The sequence below is a fragment of the Cryptomeria japonica genome, chromosome 10 (genome assembly GCF_030272615.1).
Source record: "Cryptomeria japonica chromosome 10, Sugi_1.0, whole genome shotgun sequence".
NCBI classification, from domain to species: domain Eukaryota; kingdom Viridiplantae; phylum Streptophyta; class Pinopsida; order Cupressales; family Cupressaceae; genus Cryptomeria; species Cryptomeria japonica.
In genome coordinates this window covers 385,794,088-385,813,952 of record NC_081414.1, presented here as the reverse complement: position 1 = coordinate 385,813,952, position 19,865 = coordinate 385,794,088, and the positions used below count along the sequence as shown (strand labels likewise).

The window sequence follows — 19,865 nt, the reverse complement described above, 5'->3', positions numbered from 1 at the left end:
GTCTTGAAAATAATTTTAATTTTTCATGTGTTATGCAGGTTAATGAGAACCAAAGGAGCACCTTCCAAAAAAGCACAAATGAAGTTTGTCAGTAAAAGAGTACAACCGAAATCCAAGATCAAATCTAAATGGAAGAATATCACAGACACTGACCTTGGACATGTGGAGTTAGAAGAATTCAAAAAGAGAATGTATGGGCATGATGGATACCTGCCGACACCCATTGCTTGTCGGATGATGAGAAATGGCATCGTCCAAGCAGCTGGATTTCCCCCGGCTAAGAAATGCGTTGAGCTGATAGTTGAGTGTAATATACACTACAATGCAAAATCAAGAGAGATTATTGCACCTGATAGAAGGGGTTTAGCTAATCTTTCAGAGTTAGCCATTGAAGAGACGTTTGGAATTCCAAACTACAATAAAACCTCCTACAAGACCAAAGAAGATACCAAGAGGATATATGATAACCAGTTTGAACTATGTGCGGCAAATATTAACAAGTCATAGTTGGAAAAGAAAAGTCCCCAAGGGAAAGTGCCAAAGAATTTGTTGCGCCCACACTTCAAAGAAGATTATGGTGATATCATCCTACTACTAAATAGGGTAATGGGCAGCCCTTGGGGAGCACCATTTGAGACATGGATGTACTTTTTCATTGATGAAATTACCTCGGGAGTCAAGATGTTCAATTGGTTCCACATAATCAGCAACAATCTTCATGAACAGTTGATAAATTTGGAGAAGAGAAAGTCATTCTATATGAGCTCCTACATCATCTACTCATTGGCCAAAAATTTTAGATATTACAGACTGATCTACAAAGGCATAGTTGGCAATGGTGAAAATGAAATCAAGTCTTATGACTATTATCCTCAGCTACAAATTAAGGAGAAGAGCCATTTCAAGCAAGTAAATGATGCATTCTCGATGTACATCACAAGGACATTACAAGGAGGGACTCACCAAAGGTTATCTCCTGAAGCCAAAAGTTTAATCAGAAAGTATGGATCCTGGTTTATCCAGTTTCCAAAATTTACATACATAAGAGTTCAAGGTTTTGACGGTCGTCAGTACCGACTTCTAATCTATCCAACCAACAGGATGATCCTACTTGAAGTTCTCAGACAACTAGAAACATATCAGAGCTTCAAAAGAATAAGGCAGAAGGTAGCTATATCCTCTCCATTCTTTATTGGAAATATGGAGGAGTCTTGTCCAACAACACAAGCAGCTGAAAGTGCCAGGTTAGAAATGCAGTGGTATCCTGTCATGTCCCCTTTCTAGAGTGGACATCAGAGGCGGAGGAGTTGGTCTATCATTGGAGTCTCGTAGGCTAGCAAAGGTTGATTGGGACTCATTCAGTGCATATAGTGATTGGATTTTGGCTTTACAGGCAATTTGGAGCCAGTTTGGAGCAGTTCCTTGATTTTAGGAAGCAGTTCCTACATTTTAGGAGGCAGTTCCTACTTTTTAGGAGGTTGTGACAGCATCCAAGGTTGGGGTTCCATGAGACCATTCCTTGGTTTCAGTTTCAAGAGATTTGGGTGTGTTTCCTAGTTTCTAGGAGCATCCCTAGATTTTAGGGATGAGACTGCCAGTTGATCCATAATTTCCGACATCAGTTACAAACAGGTGACAGGGTCCGTTTCAGGATTTTGGAGTCATTTGAGCCTTCTACAGCTATTTGGGATATATTTTTAATATATTTAAATATTTCCTAAGTTAGTGTTTAATTAATTAAATAAAGCTATGTTTATAGCCATTTTGGAGTAATAAGGAGTTTTTGGCCTCATCTGGATGTGTATCCCTTGGTGTAATAGCTCGTTGGAAAGGTCTTGGACTTTTCTAAATATTTCTCTTTTGACTCAGATACTTTCAGTGAACGGATTTCTTTATATTTGAAAAAGGGTCGTTTTCTATGCACTTGGCAACTTAAAATGAGAAATATAACATTTTAACCCTAAACGCCCCATTGAGTCACTTTTAGGGTTTGAGCTAAGTGGGAAGGTGTTATAAGGAAGTTGAGACCTAATTCTTGCTATCTTTTACATATTTTACATCTTCAATTTGAGATTTGGCTCTGGAAGAGCTTTTCAGCATCTAGGACGCCAACCCCAATGCCTTGCCTGTTTGGGACGTAGCCCCCAATACAGTGGTTTGGATTTGTTTGCAACTATTAGCATCTTGGAGATTGTACGGCATTCTTTCTGGAGGTTCAGCGATTCTGACAGAGTTCAGTTTGGGGTTTCTAACCAGTTGGGTGTACTTGGCAGCCGTACGGTTGTACCTGGCAGCCACTTTCCTTCCCACGTGCAGCACTTGGAGGGCTGGAATCTTGCCGCAGCTTCATTCCTGGTTATGTTACTCTTTCAGCATCCAGGTTGGGATTATTCCTGATTGTAATCTTCCTGAAATTATTGGAAATCTTCATCTGGTCAAATATTTGATTTTATATTCAGAAATCTGCCTTGAATCGAATTTGTCTTGGCTGTATATGAACTTCATTTTCAGTACTTTGTTCATGTACTTGTACTTCATTATTTACTTGTTGAAAAATCATCAAAATACAAAAAGAATCCAACCCTTCTGCAACTTCTGTCTATTTCTGAAAGAAAATATTAATAAGCAGGAAAAATCAATTTAAAATAATAAAAATTACAGCAGATTAGTAAAAGAGATCCATTAGGGATCTTTCATATCCCTTTACATTCTACCAATCCAGAGCTAATTACGATCCTTACAGCAATATTGGATTAGTGAATGGAGAAAGGTTCAGACATAGAGTGGATATAGAGGATTTTTGGGCAAATGCTAATAAAGAGTTTGACATCAGGAAAAGGTTATGGTCCAGAGTCTCCACACTGCTAGTAAGCTTGATCAGAACGACTAAACCTTTCCTTGTGTCGGATCAGCTGGAAGATAATGCAAAATATACTCAGCCTAGCTTTGATGAGCATGCACCTCTTTCCCCTATCAAATGGTCAGAACCAGAACATGCAGACTTGACCACCTTGATGTGGCCAGTTATGAAATATTCCAGGTGGTGGGTTGATCAGCAAAGTCATAGATTAAGACAGAGAAACATAACCTTGACTTATGACCTGATGGGTGAAGCAAAAGAATGTTCTTCAAATGCAGAGGCATCCCAAAGTGCTAGGCCAATCGAAAGTGCTAAAAGGAAAGGGAAGGCAATTGTGAATGAAGGACCTGCTCAAAAGAAACAAAGGCTAGAACCATCTGATTTTGTCGTATCAGCAAACATAAATTGGCCATTAATGAGTCATTGGTAGAGATGGAAATTCCTTCCCCAGTTCATGAAGAAAACGTAGAGGCAATCCATCAAAAAAATGAGCAGCCTCCATCTCCTATCGGCACAGAAGTATTGGAGTCGGACAATGAAATGGATGTTGAGGAAGGTGAATTCCAAGAAGGAATGATTTCCGCCCTTCAAGGAGTCACATGTGAAGAAGGCAATCAGGAAGTGGAAGGCATCGAGCAGCCCTTTGTTCCTGATTGGTTGAAGGAAAGATTGAAAGTAAAGACACAAGAAATAGAAGTTCAAGAAGAGGATGATATGGCAGATTTCTTGGCCAGATTAGAACAAGTTGCCACTGTTGGCAGCATATTGTATGTCCGGGGAAAAAAGTAATTAAGTGTTTGTCAGTGATGTAACCGAGGGTAGACAATTACGAGTGTGACGGTTATTCCTCGCACCCCCTCGATACCTTTATATACCTTGTGAAAGTATGGTCGCAGATATATTGGAAGTACTGGCATTTGGCATGAATAAATAAAAGCATATGAGTTCTTCTGTTAATTGACATTGTTGTATACTATCATATTTCCTACATTCCCGTACTGTTATGCATTGTTGAAACATACACCCCTTGGGGGAAAACCTGTGCTTGTTGGCCGTACAGACAAAAACGGGAAAAAAACATTTTATTTTTTTTTAAAACACGGTCGTACGGAAAAGAACAGTAAGGTCGTACGGCCATACGAAAAGGGCCGTACATACAAAAAAAAAAGAGAGAAAAAAGAAAACAATCGTACGGCCGCACGAAAAAGGCCAAAAGAGACCATACAATTGGAGCAGGAAATCTATATTGCCAAAACATAAACGTACGGCCAACAAGCACAAGTTCGTATGGTGTGTGGGGACAGTATGGTGAGGAGTTGCAAAAGACCAGACCGTACCCAAGACATGTGCAAGGAGATTAAAGAGCAATAAAACCAAATTAAAGTGATTAATCTCGGTTCAATGGACACAAACAGGAATAAGGTGGATTGGAGAAAACAGTTGCAACCGTTAGAAGAAAAGTTACAGGCAGGGAGAAGAATCGCTGAATCAAGTAAGGACACACGCAAGAGAGTTTTGCCATCAGGTGTGCGTGTTGCAGGTAGCCTGGGGATGAGCAGCACTCAGAAAGGCAAGAAACATCGTCCGAAGACCTAGTCGGCAAAGGAGAAGGAAGAGGTAACAGTGGACAACATTGTGTTTGAGGGTCTTAATGGACTAGATTGCAAAAATTGGTGGACAAAGACATCTCATGACAATCCAATAAAGAAACATCTCTGCCAGGCACAAGTACATTGGGTTGTACAAATGCTAGTTTTTTGTATAAAAGATTTTGAGGTAGTTTTGTGTGCCATGATTGGCACCTATGATAGACATCGCCGCCAGTCCGTATTTGAATACCAGCACCAGCGGAAAACTGTTTCCTTCAAGGCAAGCGAGTTCACAAGGGTTTTTGGGATACCTGGAGTGAAGGGAAAAAAAATTGATACTTTGTAGAAAATCACTCCAGACGTCCATACCACCTTGCTACAATTGATGTTGCGGGATAACCTCACACAAGCAGAAAAGGATGGCCTCAAAAGTGTTGGTAAGGGAAGGGGGGTCAAGAAATCATTTTTGGCGAAGGGAGTATGGAGATGCTTGTTTTTCGTGGTGAAGAGTCGCCTTACAAGTGCCAGTCGTGTGTCTAATATAGCTATTGCACAAATTGTCTTAATGAATGGGCTGCGCAATGGAGTGGTGTACAATTGGGCATCATTGCTAGCGGATAGGATGGAGGAATTCATGACCCTCCAGTATAAGAAATTCTACATGCCACATCACGCCATTGGGCTATTTCTTGATGCTGTTCGCAAGCAGATTACCCCAGGGTCCCAGCCATTGGAGCCACAAGGTCGTGTTGCACCTGACCAGCCACCTATATTTTACTGGTCGTATTTGGATGTCTTGACACACGACGCTGAAGCACATTTGGGCAAGAAACGGAAGAAGCCCGCTGTGTCAGAAACGGAGTCGGAGACGGAGGAGTCTAGTGCAGATGAGGAGGATGCTGATAGTGGCAAGGAGGAATCCGCCGACACCTCCCAGGTGAGCGGAGAGAGTTTCCGGTTGGCAGATAGAGGGGGTGACCAGTTGCTGGATGAGGAGGTAATGGAATCCGTTGGCATCAAAGGATCCTCACCAGTAAGCACTTCTCCAGCATCGAGTCCGGCTATGGTCGAGTTTGCACCAGCACGCCTACCAGTGACTTGCCAGTTGGCAGTGCCATGTTCATTGGGGACAGTTAGTACAGGCACCACCGTGCCAGTACCTAGTTTTGGGCAATCTCGGGTGACGATCGCTATGACACCACCGAAGGTCGAGACCACACTAGGGTTGATTCTATTACTATTGCAGTCCCTGTGGTGGACTCCGTAGAGCAGCCGGGTGTCTTGGAGGGTGCGGGGGCCTCCATTCAACAAGATGTGCCAAGTCATATAGAGGAGGAAATGGTGGAGACACGCGCATTCCAAGATGACCTCAGTGCCTAGTTGACCCGCTATCAGCTCACACCCGTGGCACCTGTAGGCGAGGCTTCTCTATCTCCACGCAAGGAGATGCATTCTCTGGATGTTAATGATCTCGAGGGAGGGAGTTCTTCAAGTAGTAGGGAGCTTTAGAGGGTTGATTCGCCCCCCACGGATGTAGTGATGAGTCCTTACAGAGATGAGGGGGTGACAGTTGGAGTACAACAGGATTTGGGAGAGTTTGAGCAATTCATTGCCGATATGACTCTAGGAGCTCAGCTGCTTGTGACCTCTGCGAGACTCCAAGAGGATGCTGCGGTGGTCGAACGAATGGAGAGATTGTTGACTTTTGTCAACACTGGATGTAGAGAAAAGTTTGTGAGGTGTTTTCAGTTTGGCGGGTGGCCTGAGACGGAGAACCTGGGGATGCTAGAGGCTTGGCGCCTCACTAAGGGAGTTGGAGAGATCCGGATGCAGTCCTTATTGAGACAAGTGGAGCGGGCCTTCCGAGAAGGCTACTTTGAGCTCAGGAGGACATAGCATATGGCATCCACCTTTGAGGCCTTGCGTGTAGCAACAATGACGGCTCAGGAGGAGCTGGCTGCTAGATTTCAGGAGGTTGAGGCTGCATTGGCACAGGCTCAGGCAGCGACGGACGTTCTGGTAGCAGATAAGTCTGCCTTGGTTGCGCAGTTGGAGGAGGAAAGGGCAACCAGGGCGAGGATGGAGACGCAATTGGAGGAGGAGAGAGCATCCAGAGCTCTGTTAGAGACTCGATTGGCTAGTACATTGGAGAGCATCAACATGAAGGAGAAGGAGGTGTTGGAGGCAGCCTATATGGTTAAGACTGCAATGGAGAGGCAGATGGTGGCAAAACAAGATCTGAAGAGGAGCACTGAGCAGGTGTACAAGCTGCGTGGGCGATTGGCTTCCACGACAACACCACCACCGGCGCCTTCTTCATCAAGGACGCCCTCTGCACCCCCTTAGTTTTTTATTTTGGTTTCTGTTGTAGAAATGTATTCCCCATTTTGTTTGTAAGTCGTCTGGAGGCGACCTTTTTTGGGGGGGATGATGTTGGCAGCATATTGTATGTCCGGGGGAAAAAGTAATTAAGTGTTTGTTAGTGATGTAACCGAGGGTAGACAGTTACGAGTGTGACGGTTATTCCTCACACCCCCTCGATACCTTTATATACCTTGTGAAAGTATGGTCGCAGATATATTGGAAGTACTGGCATTTGGCATGAATAAATAAAGGCATATGAGTTCTTCTGTTAATTGACATTGTTGTATACTGCATAGTTTTAAAATTAGTGGACTCGCCACGGACTCACGAGTCCATGGGAGCCACGAGTCAACTCGCAAAGGACTCGCAAGGCGAGTCCTGGCGAGTCCATCTGAAAGACTCGCGAGTCTTTTGCAAGGACTCACGCGAGTCTTTTGCATGGACTCGCGAGTCTTTCAGATGGACTCGCGCGACCCAGAAAAAAAGTCATGCAAGTTTTAAAATTGAGCTTTTTTAAAATTTTTTTGCCTTCATTTGGCATAACTGAGGGAGTGAAAAATAAAAGAAAAATAACACCCGACGCCTTTATAAAATAATAATAGTATTTTTGGCCTCAAGGGGCGCTGCCCCTCAACCCCGCCCTGTATCGCGACAGGGAGCGCGCAAGGGGCAATGCCCCTTGACCCCAACTTGGGGGCGCTGCCCCCAAACCTCCGTCGAAAAATATAGGGGGAAACTGCGTCGATGGAAGTAGGGAAAATTTAACCTCCGAGTCTGATTAGGCTCCATATAACAGCATAATTAGCATTGAAGAAATCTTGGTATTATACATTTTAGAGTTGAAAGTTTGAAACTATGAGTATGTGACATGTGTAATGTTTCAATTATGGCTCTTATGCTCTCTAAATGCATTAATTTCTTTATATTTTTTGTAAAACTACGGTTTTTCTTTTTGCCGAGTCCTTGCCGAGTCTTTCACGAGTCTTTCACGAGTCCGAGTCCGAGTCTGAGTCCAAATTTTTGGTTTGTCGAGTCCGAGGCGAGTCCGAGATTTTCAACTATGGTATACTGTCATATTTCCTACATTCCTATACTGTTATGCACTGTTGAAACATACACCCCTCAAGGGAAAACAGCCACAAAGAAGCCATCCAGAGAGATGAAGCCAGTTGCAGGGCAATGCAAATTGTTGTGCCAAAAGTGGACAAGACGAAGGGAGATATTGGTCCCCATGAATATGAAGTCACTAAAATCAGTTTAGGACCAACTACCAAGAAGCAGGAAGCTAAAGACTTGGATAATTCAATTGCTTCCATGAAGGCAAGAGTGGACAAGGAAGTAGAAAAGAAGAAGGAATATAAGAAAGAAGTTCAGCGCCTGAGGGAATACATTCAGCACTTGAATAAGCCACTTAAACAAGCCAATCCAAAAGCTCCTTCACTCTTGAATCCACAAGAAACAGTAGGAAGTTTTGAGGAAGAAGCAATAACAGCCAAAGAGACCAAGGCATGGATGGAAAGCACAAGTAAAGAGGCAGCCACATTTGTGGAAAGGTTAGCAGTAACATATGGACAAACCTCCTCTTTAATCTCCAGGATTGCAAGCATGGCAAAAGCATGGGCTGATCTCCACATTCAAGACAAAATTGTCCCATGCCTTAGATAATTGAAAGGAGTTTCGAAGCAAGAACTAATTGATGGAAATATAATTGAAGTAGGAGCTGCATATGACTTCAATAGTTGGCACTGGACATTGGTTGCACACAGTGAAGTCTTGCAGAAAGTGAAGGCAGATGCTGACAGAGCTGAGGAGCAGATAAGAGAAATTCAAGACAAGGTTTACCTTGTAGCTGCAGAGATACTTGAAAAGGAAACTATCTGAGAGAAGGATATGAAGTTGGAAAATCTAAAGACCAAGACACAGGAGATCTTCACCATTGGGCCTGTCCTGAAGTAGAATCTGGCTAATCTTGTCCATCAGAGATGCTTTCCAAAAACAAGAATTAGATTGGGAAATCACTTTTGCTGTATGTGCAAATGATTTGGAAAGATTAGAATTCAGAGCAACGTGCTGCCACATATCACGATGGAAGAGGTTGATCACATTGTGTCCAAATTCATTGAACTTTCTGCCTCTCAACAGGAGAAGGGAGTACAAGCCTAAAAGATAGCACCTTGTGCCATTTGTCATACATGCACTAAATATTAGTTTTATTTTGGGAAACCTTAATTAGGGTTAGGTTGTCTTAATCTCGACCGTTGATCTTAGATTGATCTCGGCCTTTCATCTGTTTTCAAAAACTCTATATAAACCCATTCTCTCATTTCATTTTAGTGTGGAGAGATTTATGAAATTGTTGCGTAGATCTACTTGGATAATAAAAAGTTCATTATCAGTATTGTTTTGAAGTCTTATTGTTATCAGGTGGTTGCATGGTTGCATATTTTCTTCAACACTTAGAATAGATTTGCTTTAAGTAATTTGCTTTGAAGTTGTTAGATGAATGAAGGATTGATAGTTCAGATTGGTGAAACTTTGCTCATACGTTTTTTGGATGGATGATTTTCATTCAATGTGTAAAGTTAGCCTGAGCTTTTGATGTGGATGCTTGACCTCTACTTTGAGTAATATTGTTCAATTGTTGGTATTATTCGTAAGTGTGAAAATCTTGAGCACAACCTTAGAAGATTGCACATGCTTTGCGTAGTTGTCCTGAGTGTGGCGAAACAAAGTGTCATTTATTGGTTTCACCTAGTCTACACCATCTCTTGAGTTCTTAACAATAGTTAGAATTCCTAAACCTTATCCTTTTATCTTTTTTTTTGAAATCCCAAATCAGAAAATCCAAAAACAAAGAGCATTTATTGATAAATTCGCCTAAGTCCAGCTTGTGAATGATACTAGTTGTCAAATGTAAGTCCCCCTTGTATTTCAGCATACACTACCCAAGAAGCTATCCACACAAAGTCGCCCGTTTGCACATATAGACCTTGGAGTCGCCTTGTGATCTTTCTTGCAATCTTGGCACAAGTAGTGATTTTGTTCCAGAGAGGATAGAGTATCCTTGGATATTTTATTCTAATGTTCGGTGTATGATAAAACATACACCAACAAGACCCCTTAGTGATTTCCGCCATACCATGTAGAGTCAGAACTAAAGCTAAACACAATTAAAAATATGCAATCCAACTCTTATATTAAAAATGTTAGTCGCCTATAACAAGCTTTCAGCATTTTCAAATGGCCAAGGCCCATGCTTGCAGCTATTTGTAACAATAGCATCTTTGTTTGGCATGATGGCAGCCACCATATCCTTTTACCAGTAGTTATCACGGGCCAAAACAGTCAGAACAGCATGAATAAAGGGCATTTCAGATGCACATTTGTTAGCTAAAGTCATGCTAATCATTTTCGGACAGGATCACACAAGGATTCTACTTGTTTATGGATCCTCTTCAACAGATCATATCCTAGGGTTTTTTTGTAAAATTGGATAGCTGTTTTGTCTCATAGAGGATTTGCAATCCTTGGGAAAAGATCTATGGTTTGGCCATGACAAAAAAGAGCAGTTGCAGCAACCTAAGCATTCCAATCACCATTTTAAATCTTGACAAAACCCTATGCAGTAGTTCACATTGTATTTGGATCAAATCAATAGAGTTTCAAATTCAAGTGTTAGCATATCACCATGCTTTGGTCCCACTATTCTTCTGAGGATTCACCAATTTCAGTGTGAAGATTTTTCCCATAATCATGGAGGCCACCGACATGCAAAATGCTCTTTTTAGCATTGACCATATCCAACAATGACTATTCTTCAGGTCCTATTCTAGGTAATGGATGAGAGCCTATTTTTTGGCCACTTCAGTTAGTTGAATTTGATTAGTTGTTTTAGGATTCGGTATGCTTTAAAGTTCCTTTCCTTCTACTATGTTTACAACTTGTAGATAGGTTTTCTTTAGAGAAAATCTTTTTAGGATATTGTAATGTCCCCATTTTTCGTCTCCCTAGCTTTATAGTTAGCTATGGCTTCCTCAGTGAACATCAGCCTTGTCAAAGGGGATGTTCGATGTTGGCAATGAGCTCAAATGGTCTCAAAGACTCTTATGACACTTTCCAAAGTGAATTTCAGCTTCTGGTGTGTTTTCTAAGATTCTTGGAGAGAACATCTATTTATAGTAAGTCACTCGATCAACCCTGATTTTCATTTTTCATCATCAATATCACTCCAGTATAGTCAAATTTCTATTTTGATGCTTTTTGGCAGTTTTGACAGCTCAAGTGAATTATTGAGCTTTAAATTAATTATTTAACTAAGGTTGCTAATTTTTATAAAATAATTAAAATTCACCTTAGTGTAATAGCTCGTTGGAAAGGGAACTAAAAGTTTTAAATCATGGATGCTTGAAAAATGGGACATTGAATACCAAATATTATTAGTATTTTTATAAAAGGTCTTCTGGAGCCAAAGGGGAATATTTAATTAAAATTGAATTTTAAAATGTCTTCTAGAAATTTCGGTGGGAAAAAGTATGAAAGGAGATTCAAGGAGCTCATTTGGGATAATGCAAATTATTTCATTTTCTTTGGTGAAACCCTTGTGGTTATCTGGGAATGAACCTGGTTCATCTCAGCTTTCTAGAGGACGGAAACCCTCTTGGAGAAGATTAATCACAATGGTGAAAGATCCTCCCTAGTTAATACGGTGTGGCTCATTCAGAGTTACAAGTTGTGTGAGAAAAAAAGATTTTTGCATGTCCGATTTGATTTGCAACTTTGTGAAGTCTTGCCAGGTAACACAAAATAGCAGATTACTTACAGGAGATTGTCAAGTAGATATTTGGAAACCATATTGGAAGCAAGACGAATTTGGAATTTGTGGAAGAAACTCAAGAGATTATAAAGAGGACTATTAATGCCATGGTTGAGGTTTAATACAATTTGTTGGGCGATTTTCATGAGTAAAGGAATATCATCTTGTTGATCGCCATGCTTTTCAGTCATTTTAGAGCTAGATTTAATGTGTATAATCCCCACATCAAGTCATCATCCTCATAGTTGTTGGGCATGAGGTATTTTCTGTTGGGTGATGGCATAGGTGATGATGCTGTTCTTACAAGGCGGTGAAGAATCTCAGTTTTGGCAAGATATTTCTAGTGCAAGTCATGGGACTATTTCTCTCCTCTTGGGCGTAACTTTTCAATCTATAATGGGCGATTGATATTGTTCATGGGGCAGCTATTGTTACATTGATTTGGAGTGAGTTTTAGGAGCAGGTTACTACCATTTGTGAATCATATATATGGTTGAACTGACCAACAAGGAGGAGCGAAGGGTTTTGATCAGTAGTAACTCTATTTGGAAGGCTCATGATGCTTTGCCATTTGATTGAATTTAAGATGCATTTTTTTGAAGTGAACCTCTTAAATATTGGTTATTTACACCCAATATATAAAACCAATAACCTTTTTGAAATAAGGAAATTTAGTCCAGGGGGTTGAGCTTAGTTGGTTAAAGCATTGAGTTCTCAATGTGGAGACCCAAGTTCAACTCCCATGAGGGACACCTTTGTGGAATTCTAAGTTGTGACTCTTGGTCTTCCATTGGTTGTATTTGTCACATTGTTTAAAGTGGATTCCTAAGTTGTGACCCTTGGTCTTCCAATTGTTGTTTCTAGATTGGTGCTTGAAAGGAGCTAGTATTTGTAATAAGTTTGCTCGAAAGGAGCTGGTATTTGTAATAAGTTTGTAACGTGGATGCTCGATTGAGAAAAAAATGAGCTTTATTGTAATGCTGTTCTATGATACTTAATACAAAATAAGGAAATTTGAAAATTAAATTGTCCAAAGAAACAGGAAACCTTTCTCAGGCTGAACATGTGTTCTAGGTAAATAGAAAATCTTTTCAATTGAAACTTAACAATAAGAACACCTTGCTCCAAGATTCTAGCAAACTGATCAAGTTTAATTTAGGATTCCATCCTTGTTTCACCTCAACTAGAAAAATTGGACCCTAGAAAGGGTTGCATACCAACTCATATAGTTGCACAAACAAGGGCTGAAGCCTGAAACAGAGCTACAGATTTTGTAGGGATATGAAATCGTGAAAAGAATGACAGGATAACTGACTACAAACTTGACTGCAGGTGAAGTTTTGTAAGGATGTGATCAGCCTCAAATAATCATCAGACTATACTTCTACCATATGCCTCTATATCTACTCAATTACGTATGGAAACGTATACCAGATTGTCATTTAAAAAACAAAATTCACAAATTTAACCATAGATATATCAACCAACATAAAGCCACATAATCTATTATAATTTATAACCATAAAAGAAATTGCCTCCAATATCTAAAAACAAAAGTTGACTACAATAGAATTCCAAAAATACCAACAAATTTGAAAAGTTGTCTTACCAGCATGTTTGGCACCTCAGCTAAAATCATATGCTTGTTCCTCCCACGCACCTCAGGAGAATTTGTGGCATCTTTGTTATTTCCCACAAAATGCATGCAAACGTTTTATAGTTTAGAAGGGTATCCATCATATAAAAGATACGAGACAGAGAAACCATTGCTTAGACATAAAATCATAATCCTCATCCATGTTAATAGTTAATCTTAGAATTAGCAATGCTGAGCCAACATTTAAAAAGCCAAGAAAACATTCTGCTTAAAAGTCACAACTAGGATTATCCAAAAAACTTCCAATACAAAAAAAAACTATTCCTCTTAGAAAGGTTGAAATCATGTCATCTTTATTGGATTGAGCATTGAAATTAAATTAACATTTCAGTTAAAGATTTAAGAAACAAGGGTCCGCCAAATCTTCCAGTCTGCTCCATCTCCTTGCGAATTTATCTTGATATTTTGTTAATAAAAACAGGAAAATTATATCATTTATATATATACAACAAAAAATAAAAGTATCTGCCCACACAACTTTATGAATCCATTCCATGACACAATTACATGACTAGAACTATGACTATAGTCATTATTTGAGATAGCATCAGACGTTAATCTATGTGACATGCACTACTCAATCAAAGCAAAAAAATAGTTCATAAAATTATTTTCTACAACCTCAATTTGTGTGTAGCTTCTAAAGCCTAAAATGGAGGCACAAGCAATTTAGGCTACATGTGTAAAAGTCGACTGATAAGTTCTATGTCCTAAGACGCCTGAATAACCATTCACATTGAATTACTGTCAAATAATAATCTTCTGACATCCTGTAAATATGATAAATAATGACAGAAAAAAGCAGAGTGACAAGCAAATAGAATGGTTAGCAAGCAGAGGACTAGATAAATTAGAGAAGATGGGTTCAGGAAAGAAGAAAGGAGTGAGAGAGGAAATAATGGAAAAGATATGCAAGGCAGTGAAGTAGACAAAGGTTTTTGAAAAGAAAGGAGAGCAAGATATGGACGTGAAGAGGATGGTGAGGAACAGAAACCAGGAAGGCAGCAAAAGAATTGAAGAAAAATAAAATCCAAATGACAAATTTCAAAGGAGAAACTGATTATGATTGCAAAACAAATTAGGAATTTTTAAAGCAATGTAATCTCTTCAGTTGTTCAGATGCTGAAAGCCTTTTGCAAAAAAAAATTGGAGAATTCATGTTCTATTACAAATATTAATCTACACTAATTATTTGATCTATGGATTCAAGTTAGACATAAACCTCCTTCAATAATTTAAGATGTGCATTTAACCTTAAGGTGACCATAAATCTGATAAACACAATAAATAAAGAAAAATGTATCGCTTGGAGGCTTTGACAATAATGATAGTTTGAACAATGAACTGCAACATATCACCATCCCTATATCCATCATAGTTATGTTGCATCCTTGTGAAACTTAATGTTCATGCTTGGCTTTTTCCCGTTTGTCATCATGAGTGATCATTATGATCTGCTAATCTAATTCAATTTGTGACCTTCCCCATCCATTGGCAAGGTCATCATGTCTTTGTCCTCATTTTTTGACAAAAAAATTTAGCAAGTTGATGGAGGATGCAGCTGTTCTAAACGAAATAATGAAAAGATTCAAAGAATGTTGATGGCATCAGTGAAGAAAAAAAGTATGAAAATAGTTTAAGTCATGGAAGGCACACTGTCTGCTCTCATTTTCCCACCAAAGACACCCAAGGTGCACATTCATCGAGATTCAACATCTCACAAATTTCACCTATAATCTTGAAATCAGCTTGAATGGAAAATATCTTTGCCTAGCTCAAAGGTTTAATATCTCCACTCCATGTAACTAAGGCACACAAGTGCGCACTGGTTCAGCCATCCAAAAACTCCCTCTGGATTTGTATAGGTGACAAAAGTACTCAAGGGTTCTGCCTAGCAATTGCATAAGAAAAAGTGGTGCATGTGAATCAAAACTCCAGTTTGGCTTGAGTGGCGAATTTTCTTCCCAATATGAGTTCATAAAGTTGACAAACATGAAAATAGGTGCACATTTAAAGTGGTTAAGCCACATTTTAAGTTCCTTAAAATTCCGTCCAATATGTAGAAATTTGGCAATGCTGAACAAAATCTCTACCTGAAACATTTTGACCATGGCGAAACCAATCAATAATTTCACCTAGATCTTAAAAATGGCACCTTGGGTGGCTAGGCCACTGCCAGTGAACATTTGCCTTGGTTGCACCACATAAAAACCCCACCAATATGCAAAAAGCGAGGGAATTCATAAACCTCTGCCTAAGTTTAGTTTCCAGAGAAAATCTCCATGGGATGCACCATCATGCCAAATCAGCCATATCGGCATAAAGAAAGGTGATGCCACATTTAACACAGTCAGCTATAGAGGCAAAAAAATTGATTCAGGACATGGGAGGTCTCAAAACAATCACCTATATATGCAGGCTCTTTGCCATTGCAATCAAAACAATACATCCTTTGTGTTTGCAGCAGAGGCTGTGTTAACTTTTCCTTATTTTTGCAGGTGTGTAAACAGTTTTTAGTACCATTGTGGGGGAACTCACAAAGTACAGCAGTGCTAAGGAGGTCATCGGCAGTGTCCAATTGTTTCCAGCAGGAACCTTCTTCTTCTCTGCCTTTTCCCAAATTCCTTCTTTGCTCCTATAGGTTTTAGACCGAGTCTACAAGCATTAAAAAGGTCGCTGTTCACTTTCAGTGGGCTGTTTTTGCCATTTTTATCAGTCCAAAAGACTAGGGTGGCATAGGAAAGATCTTCCATCGGAGATGGAATTGGATGAGAATTTGATTGAGTCTAAAACTGTGCTAACAAACAATTCACGTCAGGTGCAAGACACTTTGCTTGGTCATACAAACATCTTGGACCTAAGAATTAATCAAAGAATCAAGGTGAGAAGTCATCTAGTTACCAAGTTGATGGAGAGAGGTTATAGCATATGCTTAGCACTACAACTCAAGAACCTAAGAAATCGTATCTTCACTTAATCAGGTGGTTTGCAAGTTACATGCAGAAACATTTAAATACAGCTTTACAGTTGTAGCCCTTTGAGGAAATTCAAATTATTAATCTTCAAGATTGTGAAACCGAATAGAACAATAGCTTGTAGGGTTGTCAAAGAGCTTACATGCAAGTGATTGCTTATGTCAAAGAAACCCACTCGGATGCTGAAGATCTTATTCTGAAATGATTTCAATAAAGAACTGGGTTTAATGATTATTACACTGAAAAAGGTGATGAGACAGCTAGAAGCTCAGACATCATAGAATTGGATGTTCTATATTATATGTATCATCTACAAGGGGAAAAGATACATTAATTGGGCACATCTAATTAGTAACAACATTCATACCCGATTGGCAAATTTCTCTATTATAAAATCCTTTCATATGGTGTCTTATCTAGTCTACTCACTAGTTCAAGCCAAGGTTTTCATAGATTTGGATAACATACAAAATGAAGGCTGCTTTCTCAAGCATTAGTTGTAGTTGGAGTACAAGGAGGCATGAAATACTTCAAAAGGGTTAACAATTTTGTCCAAATGCTAATAATCAAAGATTTAGAGAATAAGCCATGTTCGTATTTCAAAGGAGTCTAGGATGGTCATTTCAAAATGGGGCTGACTGGTATATCTGATTTCCCACTTTCATAAATAACTGGTAATCTAACGAATTGATTAAGTGGGTAGTTTCATAATATTAATAAAGATAATTGTACCTCGCGCCTGGGTGAGTGCTTGTACTGAGGCTCATCATGTTGTGAGAAGGCGTGGAATGGCAAACCGACCACCTTGTCTTCACGAAAGGCGGGTAGGGTCCGCATGAGTCTTAGTTGGAACCGGAGGTTCGGGAGAGGTTACCAGGACAGTGAGCCGGGACCTATGGAGGTTGTACCATGGTATCCATCTTAAGCTATGCGATGACACTCTCTCATTTGGTTCACTTGTGTATTTGTGATGTGGAGTCACCTGGATTTTGTGGAGTCATATTGTGTTGTCATGGAGTCATATTGTTTTGTCGACCATGTCATGTTTATGCTTGTTTGAGGGTCCTCAGCTATCTCCTAGAACAATGGGGTGATTCCATTCTAGGAATTACATGGTCAGGTGGTAGTGCCACTTCCCATCGGATGTTCGGATTTGTACCTTCATGCGAGGATCGGCTTCGCAGGTGTTCCTGTGGTTCGTGGCTCGTGTTTCATCTCATGTTTGGAGATCATTGTTATTTGGAGACCTATGTGGTCATTGTAATATTGATCTTATGTAACCTTGTAATTGGTTAAGTTGTATCTTATATGTATATTGAGAAGCTACGTATTGGAAGAGCAATGTAACCCTATGTGGGGATGTCTTTATCAGTTTCCTTTATGATATGTGTACATGCTTATTGAAGTGGAATTTTAATGTATCCTTTCAATCTTTCAATGGTGTATCCTTATTTGCTTATGGCTTCTTGTGATCATTGAGTTATGATGTATATTTGGATTTATGGTTATTGTGGAATTTATCTGATGAAGTTAATTCTTCATTGGTAACTCTTAAGGAATTCTGGTGTAAGTCTTTCGCTTGTGTTATCATGCATGTTGTGTAAATGCACTTATGATGTTTATACTTTTAAAAAAAAAATATTGTTTCACCCTTGTTTATGGGTTTTCCTTCGGGGTTCCTAGCAGGGCACTACAACACTTGTTGGGATTTCAGCGTTCGTGGCCTCTCTTTGGACATAGGTCTTGATGGCCGCCTGAAGCAGGATTGAGAATTCCCTCGTTGCAGTGTCCTCTCCGTCGTAGAGTTTCATTTGTGCGTCATCGGCCTCTGGGTTAATCTCACCAACGGGTAGGCCCATTGTGTCCGTATGCCATCCGCTCCTTCATTTCTCGAGTATGTCTAGGCAACGGCGCCAGATGTTTGCCACATACAGGTAAACGATTTAACGCAGAAATTAAATGCACAGAACATAATGGAAATATATTAAAGAACCAGTTTCTGTATTAACTCAACAGTCCATGTACATCAAGTGCTTATAACATCACATCTAGATATGACCATAATGATCCTACTAAGAAGAAAAGGTATGCCATATATAATACCCGAAGGGGTGCAACCAACCATTGCGTCCAACTGCCCTTCGGGAAGACTAACTGACTGTCGTAACCCATAATTACCAATGACAACATAACATAATGATTATTCCTGACAACAGACACCTAGGTGCCCAAATTTACATTTTTTTTGGCAAAATTTTAAAAATTTATAGCAATGAGTTCAAACTTGCAGATTTGTGTGATTGTTTTGCAAGTTATCATACAAGTTTAAGACTTAAAATTATTAAGAACAACAACAGACAATGAAAGATGCCAACTGAGATATTGGCAGAATCTGATTTGTTGTTTCAATCAAGTTCTTTGACCAGCGAAAAATGGTTCGGTTTTCAATGCAGAGTTATGTGCTTTTTGGATTTTTTGAGGTTTATGCTTGAAACTTTGACAATGTAGAAATGAATACAAGTGCAAAATCATAAAGAATAATTGACTGAAATTAAGTTGCAAACTTCTGATTTTATTTAACGGCAATAAACAAATGGAAATAAATAATTATTTTTCAACAATCAAAGCCAATAATGGTCTACCAAGCATCCCGCACTAGGATTGAAGGAGAATTATTGGCCTAAATAGGTAGAAAGAATGATAGAAGCCCTAGAATCTTGCCAGGCAGGATCTCCAAGAATGACCAATTTTCCTCACTCTTTTGCTGACATGGCTCCAGAATGATGTAATATCACCAAACAAACCTTTGATATCTTCTTATTAGCTGCTAACAATAATTTTTGAACAAAAAACCAGCTGCAAACCCCTCTATTTACTTTTATTGAAACCCTAGGCCAATTGAAATTGTACGACTAGCTGGGAATTGTACGGCTGGCTCCAAAATGGCACAATTTTCAATGAAATGTCTCTTATTCCTGCTCAGATCTGAAAATCAGACCCTAATGATGTTGTATTACTCCAATTAGCTCTTAAATTTGGTTCTAATAACCTGATAACAGCTTCCTTTGTTGAACAAATTGCTGACTGGTGCAAGGGATTTCGTCCTAACACCCTGGAATGGAGATTTTTGTCCCCAAACCTGCTCCAGAATTCTGCCCAAGTGCTGCAGACCTGCTGAAGATGAAGAATTCTCCAAAAATCACCATAACATAATGCCAAAAATCTTCCCGTGAAGCCTCTTTTCTTCCCAAATTCCCATGTAATATCCCTTGGCTAATCTGACCCTGTGTCGCTTATTTCAACCCCAAGGAATATTGTCAAACACTTGGCATACAATGTTTGAAGCCGCTGTAGTGAATTCTTTATTTGTCTTATTTGGGTTTGTAGGCTGCAAATGAAGTTATGGAAAGCTTCTAACAATGCAAAGTTGTTATAGAAATGATATACTAGCTGTTTTAGACCTTTACACACACATGTAATGACAGAAATTAACTAGTACAGCTAGTTGACATTAAGACAAACACTTGTCATGCATCCCAATGTATACCTACAGCCATTAGGCATTTAAGCAAACAATTGGCATGAAAGCTAAGTGGCTGATCAATGT

At 39.5% G+C, this 19,865-nt stretch overlaps 1 protein-coding gene across 5 annotated transcripts in view; it reads right to left on the bottom strand.

The window, feature by feature from the left end:
- The window catches only part of LOC131071684 (uncharacterized), a 413,522-nt gene that overhangs the window by 275,626 nt on the left and 118,031 nt on the right, over positions 1-19,865 (bottom strand). For all 5 annotated transcript variants that reach the window (XR_009112578.2, XM_058007624.2, XM_058007625.2 and 2 more), the window contains one exon: positions 13,236-13,306. Coding sequence is in view for 4 of the 5 variants with exons in the window: in XM_058007624.2 (XP_057863607.2) it covers positions 13,236-13,306 (71 nt within the window). In the remaining variant the exon portion in view is untranslated. The remainder of the gene's footprint in view (positions 1-13,235; positions 13,307-19,865) is intronic.